At 37.4% G+C, this 23,666-nt stretch overlaps 2 protein-coding genes across 11 annotated transcripts in view; one reads left to right on the top strand and one right to left on the bottom strand.

The window, feature by feature from the left end:
- The window catches only part of Mrrf (mitochondrial ribosome recycling factor), a 70,025-nt gene extending 69,631 nt beyond the window's left edge, over positions 1 to 394 (bottom strand). For 2 of the 9 annotated variants that reach the window (XM_076845529.2, XM_076845530.2), the window contains exon 1: positions 93 to 394. In XM_076845529.2, coding sequence (XP_076701644.2) covers positions 93 to 358 — 266 coding nt within the window. In that variant the 5' untranslated portion in view covers positions 359 to 394. The remainder of the gene's footprint in view (positions 1 to 92) is intronic. The other 7 variants (XM_076845533.2, XM_076845528.2, XM_076845534.2 and 4 more) reach the window with 6 other exon arrangements.
- Rbm18 (RNA binding motif protein 18) lies at positions 183 to 21,699 on the top strand. 2 transcript variants are annotated; one of them, XM_076845538.2, is made up of 6 exons: positions 183 to 318; positions 3,119 to 3,247; positions 10,772 to 10,898; positions 14,260 to 14,346; positions 16,043 to 16,128; positions 19,727 to 21,699. In XM_076845538.2, exons 2-6 carry the CDS (start codon positions 3,135 to 3,137, stop codon positions 19,884 to 19,886), a joined length of 573 nt encoding a protein of 190 aa, XP_076701653.1. In that variant the 5' UTR covers positions 183 to 318; positions 3,119 to 3,134; the 3' UTR covers positions 19,887 to 21,699. The 2 variants fall into 2 exon arrangements, with proteins under 2 accessions (XP_076701653.1, XP_076701654.1); XM_076845539.2 differs by having other exon boundaries at positions 3,129 to 3,247.
- Positions 21,700 to 23,666: the final 1,967 nt, after the last annotated feature.

The raw sequence follows: 23,666 nt of genomic DNA on the forward strand, positions 1-23,666 counted from the left end.
GGAGTCTGGTGCCATAAGGGCCTAGGTCCTTGAAGAACGGTCTCTGGCACCTGGACCCTGCGCGCGCCGCGAGACCCTTGGAGGCCACTCACCAGCTATTGCCCAGGTTACTAGGGCAAGCCTCGTGCGACAGCGGAGGCGACCGCGGCGGCGCGGGCGTCGTGACGTCACGGGCCGGCGCGGCGGCGCAGGCGTATCGCGTCACGGGCGGCCTGGCTGCGGGCGGTGTTGATGCGGACGGAGCTACACGTCCGTCGGACCCGGAGTTAGGACCTGCTTTCGGGGCATGAGCTGAGGATACAACGCCGAGGCCACCAGGTGAGTCCGACTGCGACGTGTCCCTGCACCTCACCGGCATCCCTGTGAGGAGGTATTAGAAGAGGCCGCCTGGCAGGACGGCTCGCAGGCCCCGCCCCGGATTGTCCTGCTGCTGCCCGGAAATAACAATCCGAGTAATAACCTCTCGCCTCTGGGAATCCGCAGCCAAGAATTGGGAAGCCGGGGTTCCAGGCTTGACGCCGTTGTTAGTCTCGGGGAGCAGGTCCCTTTGCTTCTTTGGAGTTGAGTTTCCCCGATTAACTATTACTGGCTTACCAGGGTTGTTGCTGCTCAGCTGGGAGGACAGGTGTCGACTGTGAACTCTGTTAACCTAAGGGTTTATCGCCATTGCAGATCTAAAGAATTTTGATAGTCCTGTGCCGTCTTGATCTTTTATGACATCTTATTGTTCCTCGAAAAACCCTGTGCTGAGCTGTCCCAGTTTAGTCTTACTTAAGGCCCAGAACGACCTCAGAGATAGGAATGTTTGTACCCATTCTAGGAAGGAAGCAGAAACTGAGGCTTCAACTGGAGAAGTGCCTTGTTGCATTCATTCACTTACTAAATATTGAGCACCAGCCATGAGCCGCCAGGCAGTGTACTAAGTGCATAATCAAGATTGGCAAGGCCTTGTTCTCTTCGAGCTTAGCTACTAGTGAGGGTAACAGAAAATAAGCCCTTAACTGACTCCTTGAATTCGTATTATATGGGAATACAAAAAGTGACTGATAGAGAATCAAGGAGACTCTACTCTGTTGGGAGAGATGACGTTACTTATTACAGTAACTTGGTTCAAAAGTCAGGATTCAAATCCAGATCTCTCCAGCCCTGTATTTTGCATTCTTCCCATTAAAACATAGTACCTTTTTGCACTATTAAGTAGCTTTTGGTTTTGTTGGTGGTTTTAGACATGAAAAATTTAGAAGTTCCTATCATTCAAATTTCAACTCAAATGTCATCATCTTCGGAGAGGCCTTCCCTCTCCATTCAATCTAAGGTAATCCAAAACCGTGTCAGATCACCCAGATTCATTGTGTTTGCAGCATTTATCACTAGTTATATCTAATTTCCTTCCAAATACATGCATCCTGAGGGCAGGAACTTGCTTCTTCACTGCCCAATAATTAACTAGACATTACCTAGAAAATTGACAACTCAATTTTTTTTTTTTTTTTGAAAGAATGAATTGTGAGAAAATAGAGGGGAAAAAAAGCAGAATGAAGACAAAATGTTTCTCCCATTTTCACTCCTGGGATTCTATATATGTCTGTATCACCTTCCTCTCAGGAAGTAAGGGCAAGAGCTATGGCTTATTCATTTCTTTGTTTTCAGTGCATGGCTCAGGCTTTAGCAGTTGATAATTGCTTGTCACATGTTACTGAACAGGTTAAAGATGTGAGTGGGAAAGCAAGAAAAATACCCTAGTGTGCAGGGAATAGATAAGCATGCTCAACAAACAGCTAAACCAGGGACTGCTGTGTGCTAGGTTTTGCGGGTGTACTTAGAAGAATAAAAGGTAATGGCAGTGTCAATATATGTCAGCTATTGTTAAGACAGTTTCTACAGTGCTGAGCCCTTTGGAATATATAGGACACTTTTTTTCTAGCAGGGAGTTCTGAAGTCTGGCACAGCCTGCCTTCTTCCTAACCCCTTTACCTCTTTTTTCTCGATCACATTATACATTTATTATCTCTTTTTACCTGTCATCTCATTTTTTGTTCTCTCAGCAATCTTAACTTATAAGCAAGGCAAAGCTTATTACTTAAAGATGAGGAAACAAGCTCAGAGAAAAGCAACTTCCAGTGGAAATGCCACAGTTCAAAGCTAGGTGTTCTGGCACCAAGCTTTCTGCTCTTTCCATTGCTGTGTCCATCGAAATCCTTGTTCTCCTTAGCCATAACATGAGGTACTAAGACTGGTGATAATTTACCAGTCTTGAATGCTTCCTAGGTGCCATGCACTGTTCTGAATGCTTTAGGCCTGTAACTTACTGAATCTGCACAATTCAGTGAGGTATTATTCCCATTTTACAGATGAGAAAACCAAGGCAAAAGTGGTTAAGTAACTTACCCAGTTACTCAACTAGCAAATGGTGGAACTGGAATAACTAGGGGTAAATTAGTCTCTTCAACCCACTTTCTCTCCGGATATTAAACAGGATAATAACTGATATTGATAACTTACTATTGGTAGATACAGTGCTTAATGGCTTTTTTTAAGTACTATCTTTAATCTTCACAATAATTCTGTAATATAAGAATTATCATCTCTATTAGTATATTTGAGAAATTTGAATCATAGAAAGTTCAGATAATTCACCAAGTCACACAAGCTGCTTTCAGACCAGTCCTAACTCCAAAATCTGCAGATTTTCTATATTGCCTCTTCCTTTGGCAGTATTGCTTCTTCTATGAGGAAAAGGGATATAATACTGCTCTTCTCTGACCATCCTCTTCAGTGGTGTTAATGTTCTTCCAAAGCTTATTTCAGGGACAGTCATTAAACTCAAGTGTCATGTAGTAATAGAAACTTTGGCCTCTAGCTGAAGAGGAGGAAAGCTTGAATTTCTCCACACAGCCACTCCTCTTTCACCTGAAATGGCAGCTTCTGTGCTCTAGCTACTGGAGGAGCTGTCTCAAGGAAACTGGTTCTGGGGCCATTGTTGTGGAGTAACTGAGGCCTCAGAAAGTCTGCCTGGAGGACATGCCCTCCTTGAGTAAATGTTTGCTGGGTTGAATTTGAAGACTCATGTTCATACAGGGTTGCTCCTCTCCTGCCTGAATGTTCACATTGCCTTTAGTATTTCATAGAGATTGATGGAAGCAGAAACCAAAACTCTTCCCTTGGAGAACGCATCCATCCTTTCAGAGGGCTCTCTACAGGAAGGGCACAGATTATGGATTGGCAACCTGGACCCCAAAATCACAGAGTAAGTCTAAGTCACCTTAATTCATTACCTATAAAGTTGGGATGTTTGTGGTGGTGCTGCTCAGAAGAATTTCAAAAGGGTGTAGGATGTATTTTTGACCTTGTTATTTATGTTTTGTCTTTGAATGGGAAATAATGTCATTTGCCTGTTATTTTGTCATTTTTCTTGTATTTGCACTCTGCTACTGTGAGAACACAGACTTGGGAATCCTTTAAAACATATACCTCTTTTTTCCTACTTGCCAAAGTTGTTCTCCAATTTCCAACTATTGAATCCTTGTACCCAGTGGCTACAGGGAATTGTTTTTGAAAATCAGCCTGGGACATATTTTGTCTCCTAGTGTGATAGAATAAGCAGAGTCTCAGTACCTTTGCAGATAAGCAGAGGGGTGCCACTTGACTCCAATTCCTGTAAGCAACTACAGAATCACAGAAGGCGAAAGTGGGAAGAGATCTCAGAGATCATCCCAGTTCCTTTGGTTTTTTTATTGTTATTCATCAAATGATTTGAGTGTCAATTGTGTGCCATGCTAAACAGTTTTTAGGCTTTTTAAATCTGAGGGATGCTGTTATAAAGTGAAAATAATCAGAAACTACATATGAAATAAAAGCTTATAGCTACTCTGATGTCAAAAAGGATATATATCCAAAGCCTTTTGTTAGCTGCCATTCTTTCTGTGGCAATCCTGAAGAAACTCTGTGGAACTTCCAGGGCTCCATGGAGCACACTTGAAAACCTCTGATACAATCCAGCTCTCTTAAACTACAGTAGAGGAAAGTGGGGCCTAAAAGTCACAAGGTCACAGACAATTGAGAGTTTTTTTCCTCTTTCCCCAATTGTTTTTTGCAGGGGGAAGGTGAGGGTTGGTAGCAGAGTAGTAATGGGTGAAGGAACTGAGCTGAGCCAATGATTCAAGCAGGTGTGGAGTATTTCATCAGCTCTAGAAAGTTACTCTCTTTGGAATAGTGTCAAAGGGAAGAAGAGAGGAGAGAGCTGCTTGGCATGAGAGGAGGTGTATTTAAGGATCAGGATGAGGAGAGAAGGAAAGGTATGTAAATTTATAGGTCTGGGTCATGATAGAAAGTTTAGCTCCTTAAATCTGATGGAGCTCAGATCAGCTAACTGTAGATAAGTGTAGATAAGTCCCTCTAGAAATTATGATGGTATATAAGATATGTTGCTCCTATATTATACTACCTTGGTCACAGGGACCCCAGAATGTAGTATATATTTCAGTTCTCTTTAATGGTCCATGAGGATGAATGTGAATCTGCTCAATCTCTCAATGTCTATTCATCAGAGAAACTTTTTCCATCATCTAAAACCCTAGCTCAGGGGATGCTGCTTTCAAGAGTGGTTTCCATTCCCACCTCTGCTTGTCTGAATGGAAATCTCAAGCCTGGAAACAGTGTTGGTTGTGTTGGCTGCAATTCCATTAAATGCTAATTGTGTCCTGCTTGTCAGGAAGGTGCGATGGGCATTGGCCATCTCCATTTATGTCATAAGTTGGAGTATTATGAAATTTTTTCAGTTAGAGCTTTAACAAGAACATTAAATCAAAACTTTCCTACTGACACCTCTGTCCTTTTTACATCAGGCCAAATGTCGACATCAAGTACCAAACTGCAGATTACGGCCTTTCCAGCCAGAAGTGTGTGTTCTACCTAGGGTGTCCCCACTTCTGTATATATTTTTGCTAGTTTTCTTCTATGAATTCCTTACCTAAAAACATTTCATCTATTAAACTGATTTATTAAATAGTAATTAATTTATTTTTAAATAAAGACATAACTACTTTATGGTTAACATGAAAGTCTAGCATTTCCTCATTTAATTTACTTAATTATAAGCAAAAAACCATAACATTTTAGTAAAGTCTTAACTTATGGAAATATATGATTTCCTTCCAAGGTTGTTGACATATATAAACTTTTGGATCCCTTTCCTCTCAGGGTAAATAACAGTGAGTCTAGATGTATAATTAACAGTCATTCTATCTATCTATCTATCTATCTATATATATATATATATATATATATATATATATATATATAAAACACAGATTCACATAAGGTATATCTTATAAATCTTCAGAAAGTATTAACTGAATCTAAATCTCTAAATTTGTAATGACTCTTGACAGAGGTTTGCAGAGCATCCTCCAGTTTTCCCAATTAAACTTATTCCCCACCCACAATTGCTGCCAGTTCCTACTGTTTCCCCATCAGTTGACCCTTCTTATCTCTCTGTCCTATGTATGTATCCTTACTCTTTACCACCTCTCCTCTTGATCTCTTTCATAAACTGAACTGAATGTCTGTCCTATACAAATGTTTTCTTACCTCTTTTAGAAAACCAATTACAGTATATATTTACTATCAGTATCTACAAGAATATGTAAAGCAGGTAATTTCAAAAACAGCACTTTCCCATTCAGTTTTTCTGAGTTTATTTTGTGATTGGTTCTGGTCATATTGTGTGTCTGTGTGTCTGTGTGTGCGCACGCCTCTTGGTTATTAATCCGAATCCTACTCAAGTTATGGTAGAAAGTCCATCAGTCTAAACAGAACATACATTCCTTACTAACTGCCTAATTAATTAGGTTTCTTGTTATTGTGGTATTGACCTATTTAGCCTATACTAAATACCAGAGATATAGGTAAAGACTAAGTAGATCTTAAGAGACTTGGATTTGAGGAAGTAATGATGAACACTTATTTATGGAAGTGACAGAGTCCAAACCATGTTCTTTCAACTATAATTCCTTAACTATATTTTAACTCATATTTCTTACTATAAAATGAAAGTGTTCACCTAAATGATATGAACACATCTTCTTCTAATTCTAATATTGTATAGTGACCTTATTTAAGCTCACAACCAATTTGGGAGATAAGTGGAACAGATATTATTTTCCTTATTTTATAGGAAAAAAAGAGTTAAATGAGTTGGCTTAATTTACCGAAGTAGTTAATGATAGAACTAATTTACCACTGTCTAATTTAGTGCACTTTGTACAAATACTCTAATAGTCTGAGTAACTGAACAGTCATGACCTAAGGTATCCTGTTTTAAATTTAAACATGTAAGGATTTCTTTTAAATTGTGGGACCCAGTTGAACTATAAGGTTTAAACGTATCTTTAAATATCACTACCAGTGCCTTCAATGGAAAAACCAAAAAAGCTAATATCCTTAGACATCTATTTTTCCGAATTGTAGTTTTTCTCTAAAAGGGTTAATACTGACTTTTTTCAGTATTGAATGTGCTATGTAGAAAGCCAAAATAATAACTACTACATTATACATAAGAAGGAGAAGGGTGAGAACAAAGCTAGTATAATTTAATAGAAAAAGCATCCTAAGTGAAGGTAAAATAATAAATAAAAATGTAAGAGTAGGAATAAGAAAGATCTTTATGTGTGAGCAGAATGTTTTGGCTGAAGGAGAGGTTAAAAAGTAAATGGTAATTAAGTTGGTGTGGTGGCACATGCCTGTAATCCCAGAGGCTTTCAAGGGTGAGACAGGAGGATCTCCAGTTCAAAGCCAGCCCCAGCAAGGGTGAGGCACTAAACAACTCAGTGAGACCCTATCTCTAAATAAAATACAAAATAGGGCTGGGGATGTGCCTCAGTGGTTGAGTGCCCCGAGTTCAATCCCTGCTACCAAAAAAAAAAAAAAAAAAGTAAATGGTAATGAATAGAGTAGTCAGATGGTTAGATAGAATACCATCAGATTAAGATAGAGTCTAAAATTTAATTTTAGTAGACGCATTTGAATACCATGTAGAAGAGATTTATTGTGGGGAATTTTGTTTGTTTGTTTTGTAGGTTGTTGGCAGGAGACTGACTTCATGAAAGTGATGTTTTAATTTAGAAATTAGACCTCAAGCATATAGGATGAATTGAAAGACCAGAAATTGAAGCTCAAGATTAGTTAGGATAGGCTACCATAAACCAGGCCAGCCATCACTGTCAACCTAGGTAGAGACAGTGAACTTATAGACAGTAGGTGAGTCTAAGACAGGAAGAACATGATTAAAGAAGAGAGTTGAAGAAGATCCTGAGAGGTTTTTTTGTTTTCATTTTCATTTTACTTGGCTGAGGACACCTGAGGGGTTTTGCCTGAGGAATATAAATAATTCATGTCCCTGCAGGGACCATAGAGTAGCTAAAAAGAGCCGTCCCAGTTTGTAGTGGGGAGGTCAATTTGGAGTATATTAAGTAATCTTAAAGTCAGTGGAGAGCCAGCTAAGTGGAAGTGTCCTCCTGATGCAAACTTTCAGGGATTCACAAGATAAACTAGAATGCAAGGGAAACTAAATGCAGGAGCATGTGAGAGCATTGTTTTTACCCCCGAGAAACCTGTTTCTTTCTCAACCCATTTCTTATTTTTCCTTCTGTCTCCAAGCTTCTTTTTATGTCTTGGTTTGCATGAAACAGCCTTTACTGTTAGATTACTTAAATCTGAACTGCAATAAAACCGTTTAGCAAGGTACATAGCATAGAATATAAAGACCTCAGTAACTTCTGTGTGCTTTTAAAGAAATTCTTCTCTAAGATAAATCATGCACCAAAAAAAAAAACTTTTTTTCTTTTTTTTTTAACCATGCACAGTGGTACATTTATGTAATCCTAGCTATCTCAGAGGCTGAGACAGGAAGATTGCAAGAGACCAAGGCTAGCCTGGGCAACACAGTGAGACCCCATCTCAAAAAACAAAAATCTTATTTGGGGGGCGTTGGGGGTTGAACCCAGAACCTTGGGTCTGCTAGGCAAGCACTCCACCAATGAACTCCCCAGCTCTTAGAGATAATTGTAAATGTCATTCCATTGACTTCCTACTGCATACAACATCCAATTTAAATTCCCTAAGCATACAGCATCCTTCATACCCTATCCCCTGCCTGCTGTTAGACTCTCCTCCCGTGGATCCGACTCTTTTTTATCTTTGTATCTTTATATGTGGTATCTACTCAAACTGACACACCTCATTCAGATGCCACGCCTTTCACAAATCTTTCCTGAATTACCACCTTCCCTACACAATTGAACTTTCTTCATCTGTGCCTGTAAGCATCACACCATTTTATAGTTGTTTGATTACATATCACTACCAGAATGTAAGGGCCTTAAAAACAGTTTTATTCATCTGGATAGTCCAAGTGCTAAATTGGTTCTTGACACATAGTAGGTGTCTGTTTTAATATTTGTATAGATTACTTCTGTGTAACCGGGCAGGAACACTTTTTAAAAACTCATTACGGGAAACACTGATTTAAGCTGCAGAGATGTGATGGAACTGGGGTGCTAATTCTCACTCCAGAGGGCAGTGGGGCACACATTTCATAAGTGCAGCAAGCCTCTGTTGAGTAGCAGCTCTCCTGTGCTCCTGCAGCAGATAAAAGTGCTTGCAGATGTGAGAGCAAGATCTTCAGGCTTTTTTTCACTATCAGAGCTTGCAGTCCCCATCTCCAGGAAGGAAAATAGTAAACATTTCATTCCTTTTGTTTCGGTGTTCCGATAATTTCAAGAAATTATCAAACAAGAAAAGAAATCCTGTAGAAGTTGAAAGACACAGACCTAAGCAGATGTTCTTGGAATCTTAAGGTCGCACTTCTCAGGCAGAATGTGTTTGTTAGCTTTACAATGAATAATCTGTTGGCTTTTTTTTTTCCTGAGTAAATTAAAATTCATTTCCTAGGAAATGCCAATCACATTACCTTCCTGCTATTAAGCAGAATGAAACTAATGAAAAGATGGCCAGCCCACAGTAGCCTTAGATTTTTTTTTTTAATGGGTTTCACCCACCATTCCACAGCACTGTATAAAGGTTGAATGGTTATAGTAAGTGGAAGGTGCAGCTGCAAATGAAAGACCCTGGGGAGACTCTAACCTGCCTTGTCTATTGTCTGAGAGACTGGCCCTTGCTGTAAGCCTTTTAGATAATCAAGTCACAAAAGAAATTTACACTCAAGGTGTCTCCCTTTCTCCTGTAGAGTCACCTCCTATATTCTCACTGGTTGTTGAGGTCTTCTGATGGGAGTTGGGAATTAAGAAAGTAGGGGGTCCTGGTTTTTTTCCCTTCAAAACAAGTTCCCAAGACTGGATTACTGTCCACAATATGCCTTGGGATCCTTCCATCCTGCCCAAGTACTAGTCTGTATTATTTCTTTTTTGCTCCACAGTGTCAGATACTTGATCCAGGATAATGGGCTTACTTGTTGATGTACATTAGTATCAAATTTAGTATAGCTTATGATCTATTTGATATCTTTCTGCCTCCCAAAGGAGATTCTTGCTCAAGAATAAAATTCTGATGAGCTTCTCCTAGAAAACAATGTAAATATAAATGTGGCTATAATGACATCTTGACTGACTCCCTCTGGGGTGGAATTCCCAGTAATAACAGATTTAGCATGTGGGCTGATACCTTTTTAGTATCACAGGGACATTATTGTTTAGAGAAAGCCTTGACTCCATTTCAATAGCACGGAGGATGCCAGGAGGAAGGCCAAAGGAAAAGGAAACAGGAGAGCTGTTGGTTTGTCTCACTCTTACATCAGATGACAGGAAGTCGGGATTGAGATTGGCCGCAGCAACCTGTTAAGGCCACATCTGTTTGAATAACTTAAAAGCCCTATTGAAACTAAGTACCTTTTAGAGTAAGGAATCCAAGAAAAGGATGAAGAGCAGAGTGGCAAGCAATAGCTTGGAGTGAACATCCTGCCAGGAATAAATTTCTTCCTTGACAATCTACTTTCTTTACTGATCATACCCCACAGTATAAACTGCATTAAGGTGACCGAAGTTGGTTAATTACCTATGTATAGCTGGATGATTCACAGGGTCTAGTCTGATTCCCCTGCTCTGTGTGAGACTAGTCCTGGTCCCATAGTTCCATATAGTTCTATGTCCAGGATATCAGGGATTGAAACTCTCAAGCACTGAATGGAAGTGCCACTAGCTGTAGTTTAGTTTTTGGCATTTCTTACAAGTACAATTTGGGTCTAATAATTAACTACAAAATCTAGGGAAGTCTTCCAGCCCTGTTTTAGTTTGCTTGCTTGTATGAATGTATATGTGTTTGTTACTTTGTTTATCTTTGAGATAGGATAGGCTTTAGCTTTTGGAGTGTGGACATATATTTCTGATAGAGTAACAGTTGTTCACAAATACAGTTTCATTGCCAAGAAATTAAAAATAAATAAATTGACACTATTTTTGAGCTTTTCTCCAAAAGAAAAACAAATGATGCTTGTGGGCCAGACAGCTGTTTGTTACATGTGGGTTTTTTGTTTGGTGTTTTTATGTTGGACAGACACATGGGTATGAGAGTTCCTAGTTCCCATTCCAAAGAGAGTCAAACAACTCTGATTGCCAAGTAAACAGCAGTTTGGAGGAAGGCAGGGGCAAGGGCAAGAGATTTATCCCTAAGACACATTATTTCCTACTCTTATCTCTCACTTGAGGCTGAGAGACCAGCAGAATTCCCAGTGATCTCATAGCCTCTTCTTTTTCCACAGATACCACCTCCTCAAACTCCTCCAGAAGTTTGGTAAGGTGAAGCAGTTCGACTTCCTCTTCCACAAGTCAGGTGCTTTGGAGGGACAGCCTCGAGGGTACTGTTTTGTTAACTTTGAAACTAAGCAGGTAATTTTGCTTTCCTCCCCCTTTCCTGGTAATTGCCATACTCCATAATCATTTGTGCATCTCTTGTGTACTAGACCAGCAGTTTCTTGTTGCCTGTGTGCCTTATGGCAAATACTAAAAAAGATGCACAGTTAAGGAACGGCTTGCAAGATCTCCTCTCCCCAGGCTCAAGGTATAAAGCGACCAACCTACTTTATTTAGCAAAGGATTTGGGATACCCACATGGAGTGTGTGGGTATTCCCGCTTCCTATCCTGTTTTGTTTCTTTATTGGCTGGCCAACAAAACCTCCTTTTCTTTCAGAATTTTTGCCCTGTGGTACAGAAACTTTATAGTGAGCCACCCACAAACTTCATTTTATTTTGATTTCTTAAAAATGTACCCTTTTCAGGGCTGGAATTGTGGCTCAGTGGTAGAGTGCTTGCCTCACACATGTGAGGCACTGGGTTCAATTCTCAGGATCACTTAAAAAGTAAATAAATCTAATAAAGGTATTGTGTCCATCTATATATATCTTCTTATATTTAAATTTAGTTTTTGCAGTAGAAATACATTGATAAGAGATAGAACTGGAATGTTATTAAATGTAAAGATGCAGGGCTGGGGTTGTAGCTCAGCGGTAGAGTGCTCGCCTAGCACCTGTGAGGCCCTGGGTTCGATCCTCAGCACCACATAAAAATAAACAAAATAAATGTAAAAAAAAAATATATATATATATATATATAAATAAACAAAAAGATGCTACCTGGTATTCTCTGTAACTTTGTTATATGTTAGCAACATTGCCTAGTTACTGTTTTATTAATAATAACTTACAGACAGGTGTAATGGCACATGCCTGTAATCCCACTAGCTGGAGAGGCTGAGGCAGGAGCATCATAGTTCAAAGCCAGCCTCAGCAACTTAGCAAGACCCTATCTCTAAAATAAAATATAAAAAAGGCTAAGGATGTGGCTCAGTAGTTAAGTGCCCCTGGGTTCAATCCCGGTACCAAAAAAACAAAGTAATACATGCTTATTTTGGATGAATATAAGAAACCAAAAAATTTTTCAATCCCTAAGCCCAATACACAGAAATCATTTAATATTTAGTGATATATATTTCCAGTTTTATTCTTTCTTCACATTCACACACGTACACATATATACAAATAAACATAAATAAGATCATATTATTATGTTAGCCCCTCAAAATATATTAAAACTTTTTGTCATCATGTGACTTACAGTGCAAATAAAAGTTAATGACATTTTTTTAATATTTATTTTTTAGTTGTAGTTGGGCACAATATCTTTATTTTATTCATATATTTTTATGTGGTGCTAAGGATCAAACCCAGAGTCTCGCATGTGCAAGGTGAGCACTCCACTGCTGAGCCACAACCTCAGCCCAGCTAATGACATTTTTATGACTATATATTTCATTATATAACATATGACTGATCCCAAATTCTTAAAATTTTTAAAAACAAATAATCTGAAACATTATTTCAAAGTTCAAGTATTCGATGTCTTAAGCTGCTTAAGTTATCTCCAATGTTTGACTAGTGTAAACATCACAATAATGAATATCTTCTCTAACTATATGTGTATATGTAATTATATATTATATGTACGTAATTATATGTATAAATATGTTTTTCACATTTCTGGAAATGGATTGGCACCTCAAAGGTCATGCATATAGGGTTTTTTATTATTTTATACAGTTATCAAAATGCCTTCTAGAAGTGTTGTATCAATATGTTCTGAGACTGTTTGAGGGTGTTATTTGTTCCTGTCGGTCCTGGGTATTTTTAATTTTCTCTAATTTTGTAAATAGTAATAAGTGATATGTTATTCTAATTATTCAAGCTTTTTGAGAGAAGTGAAAGAATACCCATATAGTTTGTATTCTTAAATACTTTATTTTTCCTTACTGATAATAGTGTGATGAGGATTCTTACAGACTCCTAAAATCAGAAGTCATGTTGGGAACAAATGCTGGTTTAAAAACATTGGACTAAAAGTCACAAAACATACTTGTATTTTCAACTCTTTTATTTACTGACTTTGAGCATATGTCTCAACTTCTTTTGGCTTCAATTTTTGTTGAAAAATGTACATTATAATGGGATGTTATGTTACAGAAAGAATAAATGAAAACACAGTTGACATTCAGTGTCATCAAATACTTGAACTTTGAAATAATGTTTTAGATTATTTGTTTTTAAAAACACTTATCCCTTGCTGACATCTTACTATTGCTGATACCTCAGAACTAATAGAATACCATATAAGTTCTAATTTATCAAATGAAATCTAAAAAGGATAATGTGTCTCTTATTTAGCAGTCTGACTTATTATTTTGTAGAGAAACCAGGATGGTCAATTAATATCCAATGCCTGACACACATGGGTACCAAAAAAAATATTTGTGGAATGCCATGCTGATGAGCTTTGGAGGGACAGAACATAAGACAAATAAGCACTCAAAACCAGTGCTTATTTGTCTTATGCTCAGTTTTAGACTCTCCCTGCCCTCTAGGACTTTCTATTCATCTTCTGTTCCTTAAGGACTTCTTTGCCTCCACTAAATTTGGGTTACATTTGGCTCAGTGCCTCATGGACAGAAATAGGGCAAAACAGATGTGTCAGGATGAGAAAGTATAGCCAGGTTTCCTGGGAGTGACCTAGAGTGACTGTTATCCAGCTTCAGGAATTCCTCTCAACCTTGTTGCTCCAATATCTGATGGGGAAAGGGTCAAGGAACTTGTGGCTCTTAAAACCAGGTGCATAGATTGACTCACACAGATACCTTGTTCAGTCTCTTTGACTCAATCCTGCTTTTTCCGGCCTAGTTTCCTTCACTCCCATATCCTTTGAAGCCATTGCTGTTTTTCACTTTGGATCCAGGGAGTAAGTCCTGGTCCAGGATATAGTTCTATTGTCCATGTAGGGATTAAAATTTCTGGAGGTGTATAGAAAGGTATCACTGAATAAGAACCATGATGTTTGCTAACATTTGTTAATTGCTTACCATATGTTCCACACTTTCCATGCACTCTGAATCCTTACAGCCACCACTGAGGAGCATGTAATAGTATACCATATTTTATAGGTGACAAAGCTAGAGACATTAAGTGACCTGCCAGACATTATACTGCCAACAACTAACAGCCAGAATTTGAATTTTGTCTTACTTTTAAAGACTTATACCTTTTTTTAACTCTGCTTTTTAAAATTATAAACCCTTTGCCAAGCATTTACCAAAAGTAATTTGGTTAGAAACTCAGCCATCAAAGCTAATAAGACCCTATAAGAATACAAAGTGATAAATAAGCTTTTGAATTTATGACCAACTTTCATCTCTTTTCTGGACAGGAAGCAGAACAAGCCATCCAGTGTCTCAATGGCAAGCTGGCACTGTCTAAGAAGCTGGTGGTACGATGGGCACATGCTCAAGTAAAGGTATGGCTCAGTGGCTAGAAAAACAGTTTCTTGCCTCATCCTCAGGGAGTCTCTGAAAGACAGTTGCCCATGTCTCCATTTGCATCCCAGCCTCTTCGCATCTGGAACAGCCATACTTTGGTCTCCTACTTGTATATACCATGTGTATTGCCAGATTTTTCTTTTGAGAAGCATCTCAATAGGGATTAAGTTCCTTCGTTGTTTCTCTCCACATGCCCACAGATCCTGTTATTGATTGATTTTTCCATGTGGTTGATGTGTATACTCAGACCTCTATCATTTTTTCAGTGGGGGTTGTTCTTCAGAGGGAAAAAATGTATTTATTTTTAAAATTAGTTGCTTTAGGCATTATTAGACTCTTCCCAGCTTCTTGTCTCTATGGAGAGTTTGAATTTGGTTATTCTAAATGCTTGAGAAATGGGTAGTTTCTCTTGAGTGCTTATAGCACTGGCATTTCCTTACTCCAGAGATCTTGAGAATTATTAGAGTGCGAGTTTGTGGGACTTTTTGCAGTGCCTATATTGTCTCCAACCCTGAGAAGTGGCAAACTGCCCTGTTCATCCTGCAGTTGGTCTCTTGGAAGAAGGCACTAGAAAAGCTGTAGCCATTAAAATAAAAGAAAAAGAAGGTGAATGGTATTCTGTTCCAGCTGGCACAGAGCTGGTGAAGTGTGTGGACTGGAGCAGTCCCAAGAATCAGTTTTCCTTCTGCAGTGTGTCTTGACAGACCTGCCTGCAAAAAAAATTTCTGACAGTCCGAGTTGGGGCTTTGGCTGTTAGCTATATGAGCATAGTTTTCAACCCTACCCAACAAGCTTCCCCATTAAGAATCATAGAAACTAAACAGACTTTCAAGCACTAAGTCCAAACTGAAAAACACAAAAGCTTAGACACTGGATCCTTATGAGCACTTCAGGTAATCACAGAGCCTTCTGAATTTCTAGGACACTTTGCCTTAAAAATAGAAACAAGAAGAATTACCAAATGCTTTTTTATTCAAAAGAAAATCAAGTCTCTTTTGCCAAACTGGCTGTCGTTTTCTTGCTCTGCATCTCATTGAAAAGGCATGCAAGAGAAATCATCCTTCATTCCTGTCTTTCATTTGAAAATCTGTACCTCGTGGTTCTCTTCCTGTAAATCTTTGACCAGAGGCTCCTGATTGCTCTCTTAATATTTTATTTACTTCTTACAAGAAATATGTAATTATCTGGCATCAAATTAAACTCTTTTACTATACAATATTTTCTGTATCAGCAACTGAAAGCTGTTAATATTTTTTTCTTCCACTCAGTCCTGTTGAGTTAAATATTATGCTTGGTACTTTGCAAAAGTTAGCAGAATTTTAAAGTGCTTTGGATAAAGCAAATATTGTAAGAGGCGATATGTGACAATTAAAATAAAAATGTAAGAGGGCAACCCTGCTGCTTATTTGCACCATCTGTGAATTCAAACATTGAAATTCTTTTCCTACCAAATAAGGAGGACTAATGGCTAGATGGAAGCTTCTCAACTGTTTTCTAAACTTGCAGCTTTCAGACCAACTTGTATACAGTTTTGCATTAATTCTAGGTAAAGTAGTCCTAAAATTATCTGGAAAATGTTGATGAAAAACTGGGTGGGATTAGCATTTTTGATCCCATGCACTGAAATAAAGGACTGGTTTCTGCTCACATAAAGTAATACCCCTTTTCTTTCAGAGATACGATCATAACAAAAATGACAAGATTCTTCCAATCAGTCTTGAACCTTCCTCAAGCACTGAGCCTACTCAGTCTAACCTAAGGTAAGACAGTGTACCATAGAAGGACACAGTTGTTCAAGAGCCCGAGCTCTCTTTGTTGCACACCTTCACTTACACAGAACATAGTGGATCTTCAGACTCTTAATTTAGAATAGAATCTGCTAACTTGATGTCTTGAGAAATGGGTTCAGTTAACCTCTAGAATGTATAAATTTTCCTCTTCTTACATCTCCCCCAAGATCATGTACACCCCATAATCCTGTACTCCCCATTTATAGAAATCACTCACTTTAAAAGGGCAGGTTTAATTACTACACATCAGCTCGATACAGTGGCACACACTTTTAATCCCAGCAGTTTTGGTAGCTGAGGCAAGAGCCAGCCTTAGCAACTTAGCAAAACCCTAAGCAACTTAGGAAGCCCTTGTCTCAAAATAAAAAGAGGCCGGGAATGTGGCTCAGTAGTTAAGTGCCCCTGGGTTCAATCCCCAGTACCAAAAAAAAAAAAAAAATTGCTACACACCAAGCCTTGTGCTTAACACTGGAGATGCAAAGATATATCAGACACAGCTCTCACCTTAAAAACAAGCATTTTAGTAAAACCTTGGGTCCCTTTGGCATTTGCCATTATACACTGATTTCCTCACTATCCCTGAGTTCATTTATATAAATTTTCATTTTCAGATATTTAATTCTATGTACCATTCATCAACTATAATAGTTTTGGTTCTAGTTTCTATGATTGTCAGTTATTTCTTTGGAGCTAATTCAAAACAGGGCACTAAGGGTTGGGTAGAGAAAGGGGAAGGTAAATGGGTAGTAGAACAGAAGTAGAAGTTGGGCTTTTTGTTTTGTTTTCTTTCTCCCCCTCTTTTTTTTTTTTTTTCTTTTTTTTTTCCACATTGTAGCCTACGAGAAATTTTTAGTAATAATAACAATACCCAGGATTTAACAACCTTACTATGAAGCAAGCACTGTGCTGAACACTTTATATGCAGTATGTCATTTAAGTATAATAAAAATCACTTTATATATGAAAAAATTGAAGTTCAGAGAAGTGAAATATCTTGGCCATTATGTAAGTAGCCAATAGCAGAGTTAGAATTCAAAGTGAGGTCTAACAGACTTGAGAATTTAGTCTTTATATTGGATGTGATGGCACATGCTTGTAATTCCAGCAAGTTGGGAGGCTGAAGTTGGGAGGCTGAAGTAGGAGGATCAGAATTTCAAGACCAGCCTCAGCAATTTAGTGACACCCTGTCTCAAAATTAAATAAAAAGGGCTAGGGATGTAGCTCAGTGGTAAAGCACTCCTGAATTTAATCCCCAGTCAAAAAAAAAAAATGTGTGTATATATATATATGTACGTGTGTGTGTGTGTGTGTGTGTGTGTATACATATATATATGTATATATATATATACATATATATATATATATATATATATATAATATTATATATAATCAGTCCTTTAGTTATTACTTCAGGGTCGCTCCAGACAGTAAATGTAGGAATATAGATCTAAAGATTTTTCCAGGGCAGGGTAAGAAGATATGTGAAGGAACATAAGTGATACATAAGGATCAGAAGTCAATAGTCATAAAGTTAGGAAAGTGATATCTATTTGGATGAAAGACCAAACAGGAGGGGAAAATGCCTTTATCATATATGATCTCCACCAAACTAAACTGAAGGGGGATTGATCCTGGAATATTTTCAGGAATGATAAACTGGTAAATTGAAATTAATTTTTATACTTATTTATATAAGTTTAATGTCATGATTTTTCTTTATTTTATATTGCCTTTATTGTTCTGTGCTTCTGGAAATTTTAAAAAATAAAGGTTTTACAAAACATTTATGGATTTTTCTAGATTCACTGGGAGTTTATATCTACTATACTCTTCTCCCCATAAGATCCGAACCTCCTCAATCACAGGTCAATCTCCATGGAGGTTATCATAAATCTTACGGCATGAGTGACTGGACTCATTTTTTAATATCTCCATGTTACAATGAACATGTGTTTAGCTTCTTATGACCAGTATTCAATACTTATTTACCAGATAGCCTAGTGTTTTCCATCTCTGTTTTAATCCAAAGAATCTCAACTTACATTTTTCTACTAACATCTAAGCCTAATTAGAGAAGGTTGTTTTTTTAAACAGAATGAAGGGCCGTCACTTTAATAGAAGTGGAGCCAAAATGCATCCCAGTAATACCTCAATACTCTTTTTATTGTAACTTGAGGGTTTCTTTTAAATTTTCTAATTGACACATAAAATTGCACATTTATGAGGTGCTATGTGATGTTCAACACGTGTATATTGTGTAATATTCAAGTCAGGATAAACATCTGTTTAAACATTTAATTGTTTCTTTATGAGAACTTAATTTTAAATTTCTTGCCTCTGAAAATTTATGGATATGTATAGCAGATGTATACCTATTGAGGATCCCTAGAAGACCATATATACACTGCTTCCAAATTTCTCTCACTACAATAGACCATTGCCGGCATCAAGAATGGAAAATAAAGGAATCCATGGTCCAAAAAATTCTCATTGTCTGAGTGCTTTCTTGTGTGGAGTTAGCAGTGACCTCAGTCAGAAACAGATTCCTCACAACTTCACAGCCTCTCCTTTCTATGTAATACAAAGTTGCTGGATTCCCGCTTTGATGGAGAGGAAAGAGCGAAGACATTGATGATGAACTGGAGTTGAATTGTAGCTCTGCAGTTTGTAAACTGTGTGAACCTTGAACATATTTCTGCTTGTGCAGTTGCTTATTCACCCATAAAATATGAATGGTAAACCTTATAGGCTTATTATACGGATTAGAAACAACATAAATAAAATGCTGGATACTATGCCTGGTTCATTGTAAATAAAACATATCTTTTAATAAAGGGAGACTTCATAGGATCTCCAGAATATTTTTTTCCATTATTATTCAGTGATTCAAAAGGTGGTGCAGTGTGATGGTTAATAGCATAGGCTATGAAATCGCTTTGTTTTCAAATCTCAGTTCAATCATTTACTATTTAACATTGGTCAAATTAACCTCCCTCTGTCTCACTTTCTTCTGCAAAATAAAGACTATAAACTGATGCCATGTTTTAATCCTCCTTGAGCACCTACTCTGCTAAGCACTAAGGTGCAGAATAGCATCTGTGAAGAATTAAAGAATTAATATAACAACATGTAAAGTTAAGAATGTCTAGGCCTGTATTAAAAATTTAATCATGTGGGGGCTGGGGATGTGGCTCAAGCGGTAGCACGCTCGCCTGGCATGTGTGCGGCTCGGGTTCGATCCTCAGCACCACATACAGACAAAAATGTTGTGTCCGCCAAACACTAAAAAATAAATATTAAAATTCTCTCTCTCTCTCTCTCTCTCTCTCTCCTCTCTCTCACTCTTTCTTTAAAAAAAAATTTTTTTTTAATCATGCTTTAGAGTTGATTTTTTTCCTTAAAATGACAGGGTTTTTTTTTTTTTAATACCTCTTTCTCTCTTTTATATGAAATGTTGAAGTGTTTGTAATTAAATATCTCTTTGCTTCTAAAGAGGCACAAGGAGATGAAATATACAAGTACGTTCTGAAAGAACATAGGCCCATTCTGATCCTTTGCTGTTTTTCAGTGTCACTGCAAAGATTAAAGCCATTGAAGCAAAGCTGAAAATGATGGCAGAAAATCCTGATGCGGAGTATCCAGCAGCACCTGTTTATTCCTACTTTAAGCCACCAGATAAAAAAAGGACTACTCCTTATTCTAGAACAGCTTGGAAATCTCGAAGATGATGGTTGTGAATTACTGTGGCAGCAAAAGCAAATTGGTCTCCACACCTGACTCCTCTGCCTTGGTACTTTGTAGATGTGGATGGTACTATCCAACAGAGCACAATCACATGTTAGAGTTTGGTAACATAACATTTTGGATGTTCTTATGGATGTGTCTTCCCCGAACTATGTGTAGAATTGAGCATCATCCAGAATAAATAGGATTGTGTCCAAAATTTTGATTTGAACACTGGGATGCTCTAGTTGGCTGGTTTGTTTGGATTCGTAACTACAGAAACATTATATAGTATGCCAGAGAGAAAGTCAAACATACAAAATGTTATTATTTAATCAGGAAACTAAATTTATTAACCTCTGTCAAAAGAACATTTTTCTGTGCACATGTCTTTACAACATAAAGAAAAAGTTAAGAGGGAGGAAAGTAAGACATTTTAAATCATGTTTAGAACTGCTGTTCAAGAATTTATAACAGAAATTCCTCCAACTAAACTGAAAAAGAGAGTTCTTGGCAAAAGGGAGCTTGTCCTTTGAGCAAACGTTGTAGTAATCTGCTTAAGAATTATGCTTATTGTTTCAAAATCCCAATTAGGAAAATGTGGTGTAGATCTTAAAATTGTTTGCATCAATGGACTATAGAATCAAATTTAGCATTTTATACCACAATGAAAGTTTTGTTTGGAAATCTAATTTTTATTCTATAGTAATCATTTTTTTAAATCAAATAATCTTGCCTCTTATAATACCAAATGTTATTAACACAGGACTTTTAAAATTGCACTTATTGCATGACATTGTTTTTAAAGCATGAGATTGTTCTATTTGGAATTGTATCATGATCAATCTAAATAGAAAGCAAAATTTTTTGGAAAATCTAAACATTGTTGGTCATTATCAAATATGTTATTTTCTGATAATCATGTAGAAGTCTGAGTAGAAGAGGTCAAATGATCTTGGGCAGAAAGTCAGTGGAGCAGGCACCATTCTGGCACCAAGATTTCAACACCTCATGTTTTATGTAGTTTTAAAAAACTGCATGACTTGAAAGTGATCCTTCATTTATGGAACATACTTACCCTAGATATTTTTTCCATTTTGAACATTCAAAATATAACAACTTAGATATATAAACTGACAGATTTGAGATTTGTTCCTTCACAGTTGTGGTCATTTTGGTGCCACACTTGACCGACTATTTCACTGGGCAGCACTGTTGCTTCTTTACTAGGTAAATCACTTTGTTACTTACTCCAGGTGCCATTCATGATGATTACAGACTGTTTTCCACCATCATTCCTAGCAAGAGGAAGCTTTCATTATGGGAATTTAAGTCTTCCTTGAGTTTAAATGAATTTAAAATGTTGGAAATCAAAATTCAGTTCAGTGAAGTTTCAGAATCCACAGAACTGATTCAGAGAAATTCTTATCACTTTTCCCAAGGTCAGTGTTTTTAGATATCTTTAGATAGCAAATAATTTCTGCATTTATTAGCTATGTTATCTATGATGCAAATAATTCTCTTTCCAGTTGAGGGTTATAGTTCAGGGAGGTGGGTAAACTATCTCCCATCTTTCTGGTGACTTCTTGGAGTATAGAATTCACCACTTATCCTTACGTCCTCAAAGGGTTATGGTGGAGTAGAACTTAATGCAAATAGCCTTCTATTTTTAATAGGAATTTAGAAAATACTTAACTTAGAATTATATAGAATTGTTTTCTTTAGAAACCAGAACTATTTATTTGTATTTAAAGCACTGTTTATTATTTGTACCAATTCTTACCCTTGCGTGTGAATAAATGCTAGACAGTGACTGTGTGGTTGTGTCTTCTCTGGTCCATTTATTGGAATGAAGACTGCAGCTCTCTAGTAGGCTTATTTCCACTCAGGGGGTCCAGGTGGAGTTCTGCTTCCAGGTGTCTTCTCTGCAGAGGACTCCAGTTGGAGAATTCACCTGAGAGACAGTTTTCTTCACCCTTTTGCCTACCTTCCTCTATTGTTAGCGATAAGAAAAGATACTGGCTATTCTCATTGCAAATGTGACTGTTTGAACTTACAGTTCATACCTTAGTGAGTCTCCCTCTCAAAATAGAAGTTTCAAAAGAAATATGTGTATCATAAATATGCTGAAAGAAGTCTCATGAAAGGCTTGTAAAATACAAGTGTTAACTTGGTCTACTATTAAGAAGTAACCTGTACTTTAAGTAAAATTATTCTTTGGTTCACTCTTGCTAAATTCATGTCACTTATCATTTTATTTATATAAGAGTGAAGAACTGAAGAAAATGTTCAGGAAAGAATTATGAACTGTCTTCTTAATTTCAGCTCCTATTTTATCAAATGCAAAATGTGACTTTCTGTGGTTGGCATCTCAGTAGTGGGAGAAAGGATCAAATGAAGAGCGATTTTTTTTTTCCAAAATATGCTTTAAATCATTTGCCCCAGTTTTATGAATCTAGATATTCCACAACCCTGTCCCTTGTCTATTAAGATGTGCAGTTAATTTTCAAATAAGTCAATATATCTGTGGATTTTTCTACTGTATAAAAGAACAAGATCTCTTCTTCTTGCCTTATAAGTTAAATGTTACCCAGCTACAATGGCACATACCTATAATCCCAACAGATCAGAAGCTGAGGCAAGAGGATCACAATTTCAAAGCCAGCCTCAGCAACTTAGCAAGACCCTGAGCGTCTCAGTGAGACCCGGTCTCTAAATAAATATAAAAAGAGTTGAGGATGTGGTTCAGTGGTGAAGTGCCCCTGGGGTCAATCCTCAGTACCAAAAAGTTAAGTTAAATGTTAACCATTTCCTGTGTGTAATCATTATGTTCCTAAAATACAATTTGATTCCATCTTATTTATCCTTGATTTCTCTTTCTCTCCTGCTTATATCCAGTCCTTGGATAAGTCCTGTCAATTATCCAAAATACATCTTGAATCCAACTACATCTCACCAAGTCCCACAATACCATTTTTGTTCAAGCCTCTGTCATCTCTTTCCTGAACTGTTGTAATATCTTCCTAATTATCTCCCTGCCTCAACTGTTGCCCCCTATAGCCAGTTTTCCACACAGTAACTGGAGCAATCCTTTTAAATTATTTTGAAATAATTTCTCAAGCCATTGCTTGGTGGTACATGTCTGTGGTCCCAACTACTCAAGAGACTGAGCCAGGAGATTTAATTCAGCCTGGCATTCATAACCAACCTGGGCTTTCCATCACACCTACAATAAAATCCAAAGAACTATAAGTTTTTAAATGATAAAAGTCATTATAATTGTACATATTGATGGGATTTGTTGTTACATATATGTGCATGCACATAATACATAATAATATATAATTTGGCTAATATCACTCGCCAGCACTTCCCACCTCCAATTTTTTGGTCCCTTTCCTCTTTTGATCTCCCTTTGATTTTGAGAAGATCCACCCCCACCCATTTTCCTTTTTCCTCTCTGGCTTCTGCATATGAGAGAAAGTATAACCCTTAAACCGAGTTTGACTTATTTTGCTTAATATGATGGTCTCTAGGTCCACCCATTTTCATGCAAATGACATAATTTTATTTTTCTTTATGGCTGAATAAAACTCTGTTGTGTGTATACACCACATTTTCTTTATCCATTCATCTGTTGATGGATACCTACACTGGTTCCATAGTTTGTCTATTGTGAATTGTGCTGCTATAAACATCGGTGTGCATGAATCACTAGTAAGATGACTTTAATTCTTTAGGATAAATACCCAGAAGTGATATAGCTGGGTCATATGGTAGTTCCA

This window comes from Callospermophilus lateralis, chromosome 2 (assembly GCF_048772815.1).
Source record: "Callospermophilus lateralis isolate mCalLat2 chromosome 2, mCalLat2.hap1, whole genome shotgun sequence".
Lineage (NCBI taxonomy): Eukaryota > Metazoa > Chordata > Mammalia > Rodentia > Sciuridae > Callospermophilus > Callospermophilus lateralis.

Excerpts from the sequence above, each read along its gene's own strand:
- Rbm18 (XM_076845538.2), top strand. The coding sequence starts at position 3,135 with ATGGAAGCAGAAACCAAAACTCTTCCCTTGGAGAACGCATCCATCCTT. Across the intron at positions 3,248-10,771 it reads CTGGACCCCAAAATCACAGA|ATACCACCTCCTCAAACTCC; the intron begins GTAAGTCTAAGT and ends CTTTTTCCACAG. Across the intron at positions 16,129-19,726 it reads CCTACTCAGTCTAACCTAAG|TGTCACTGCAAAGATTAAAG; the intron begins GTAAGACAGTGT and ends GCTGTTTTTCAG.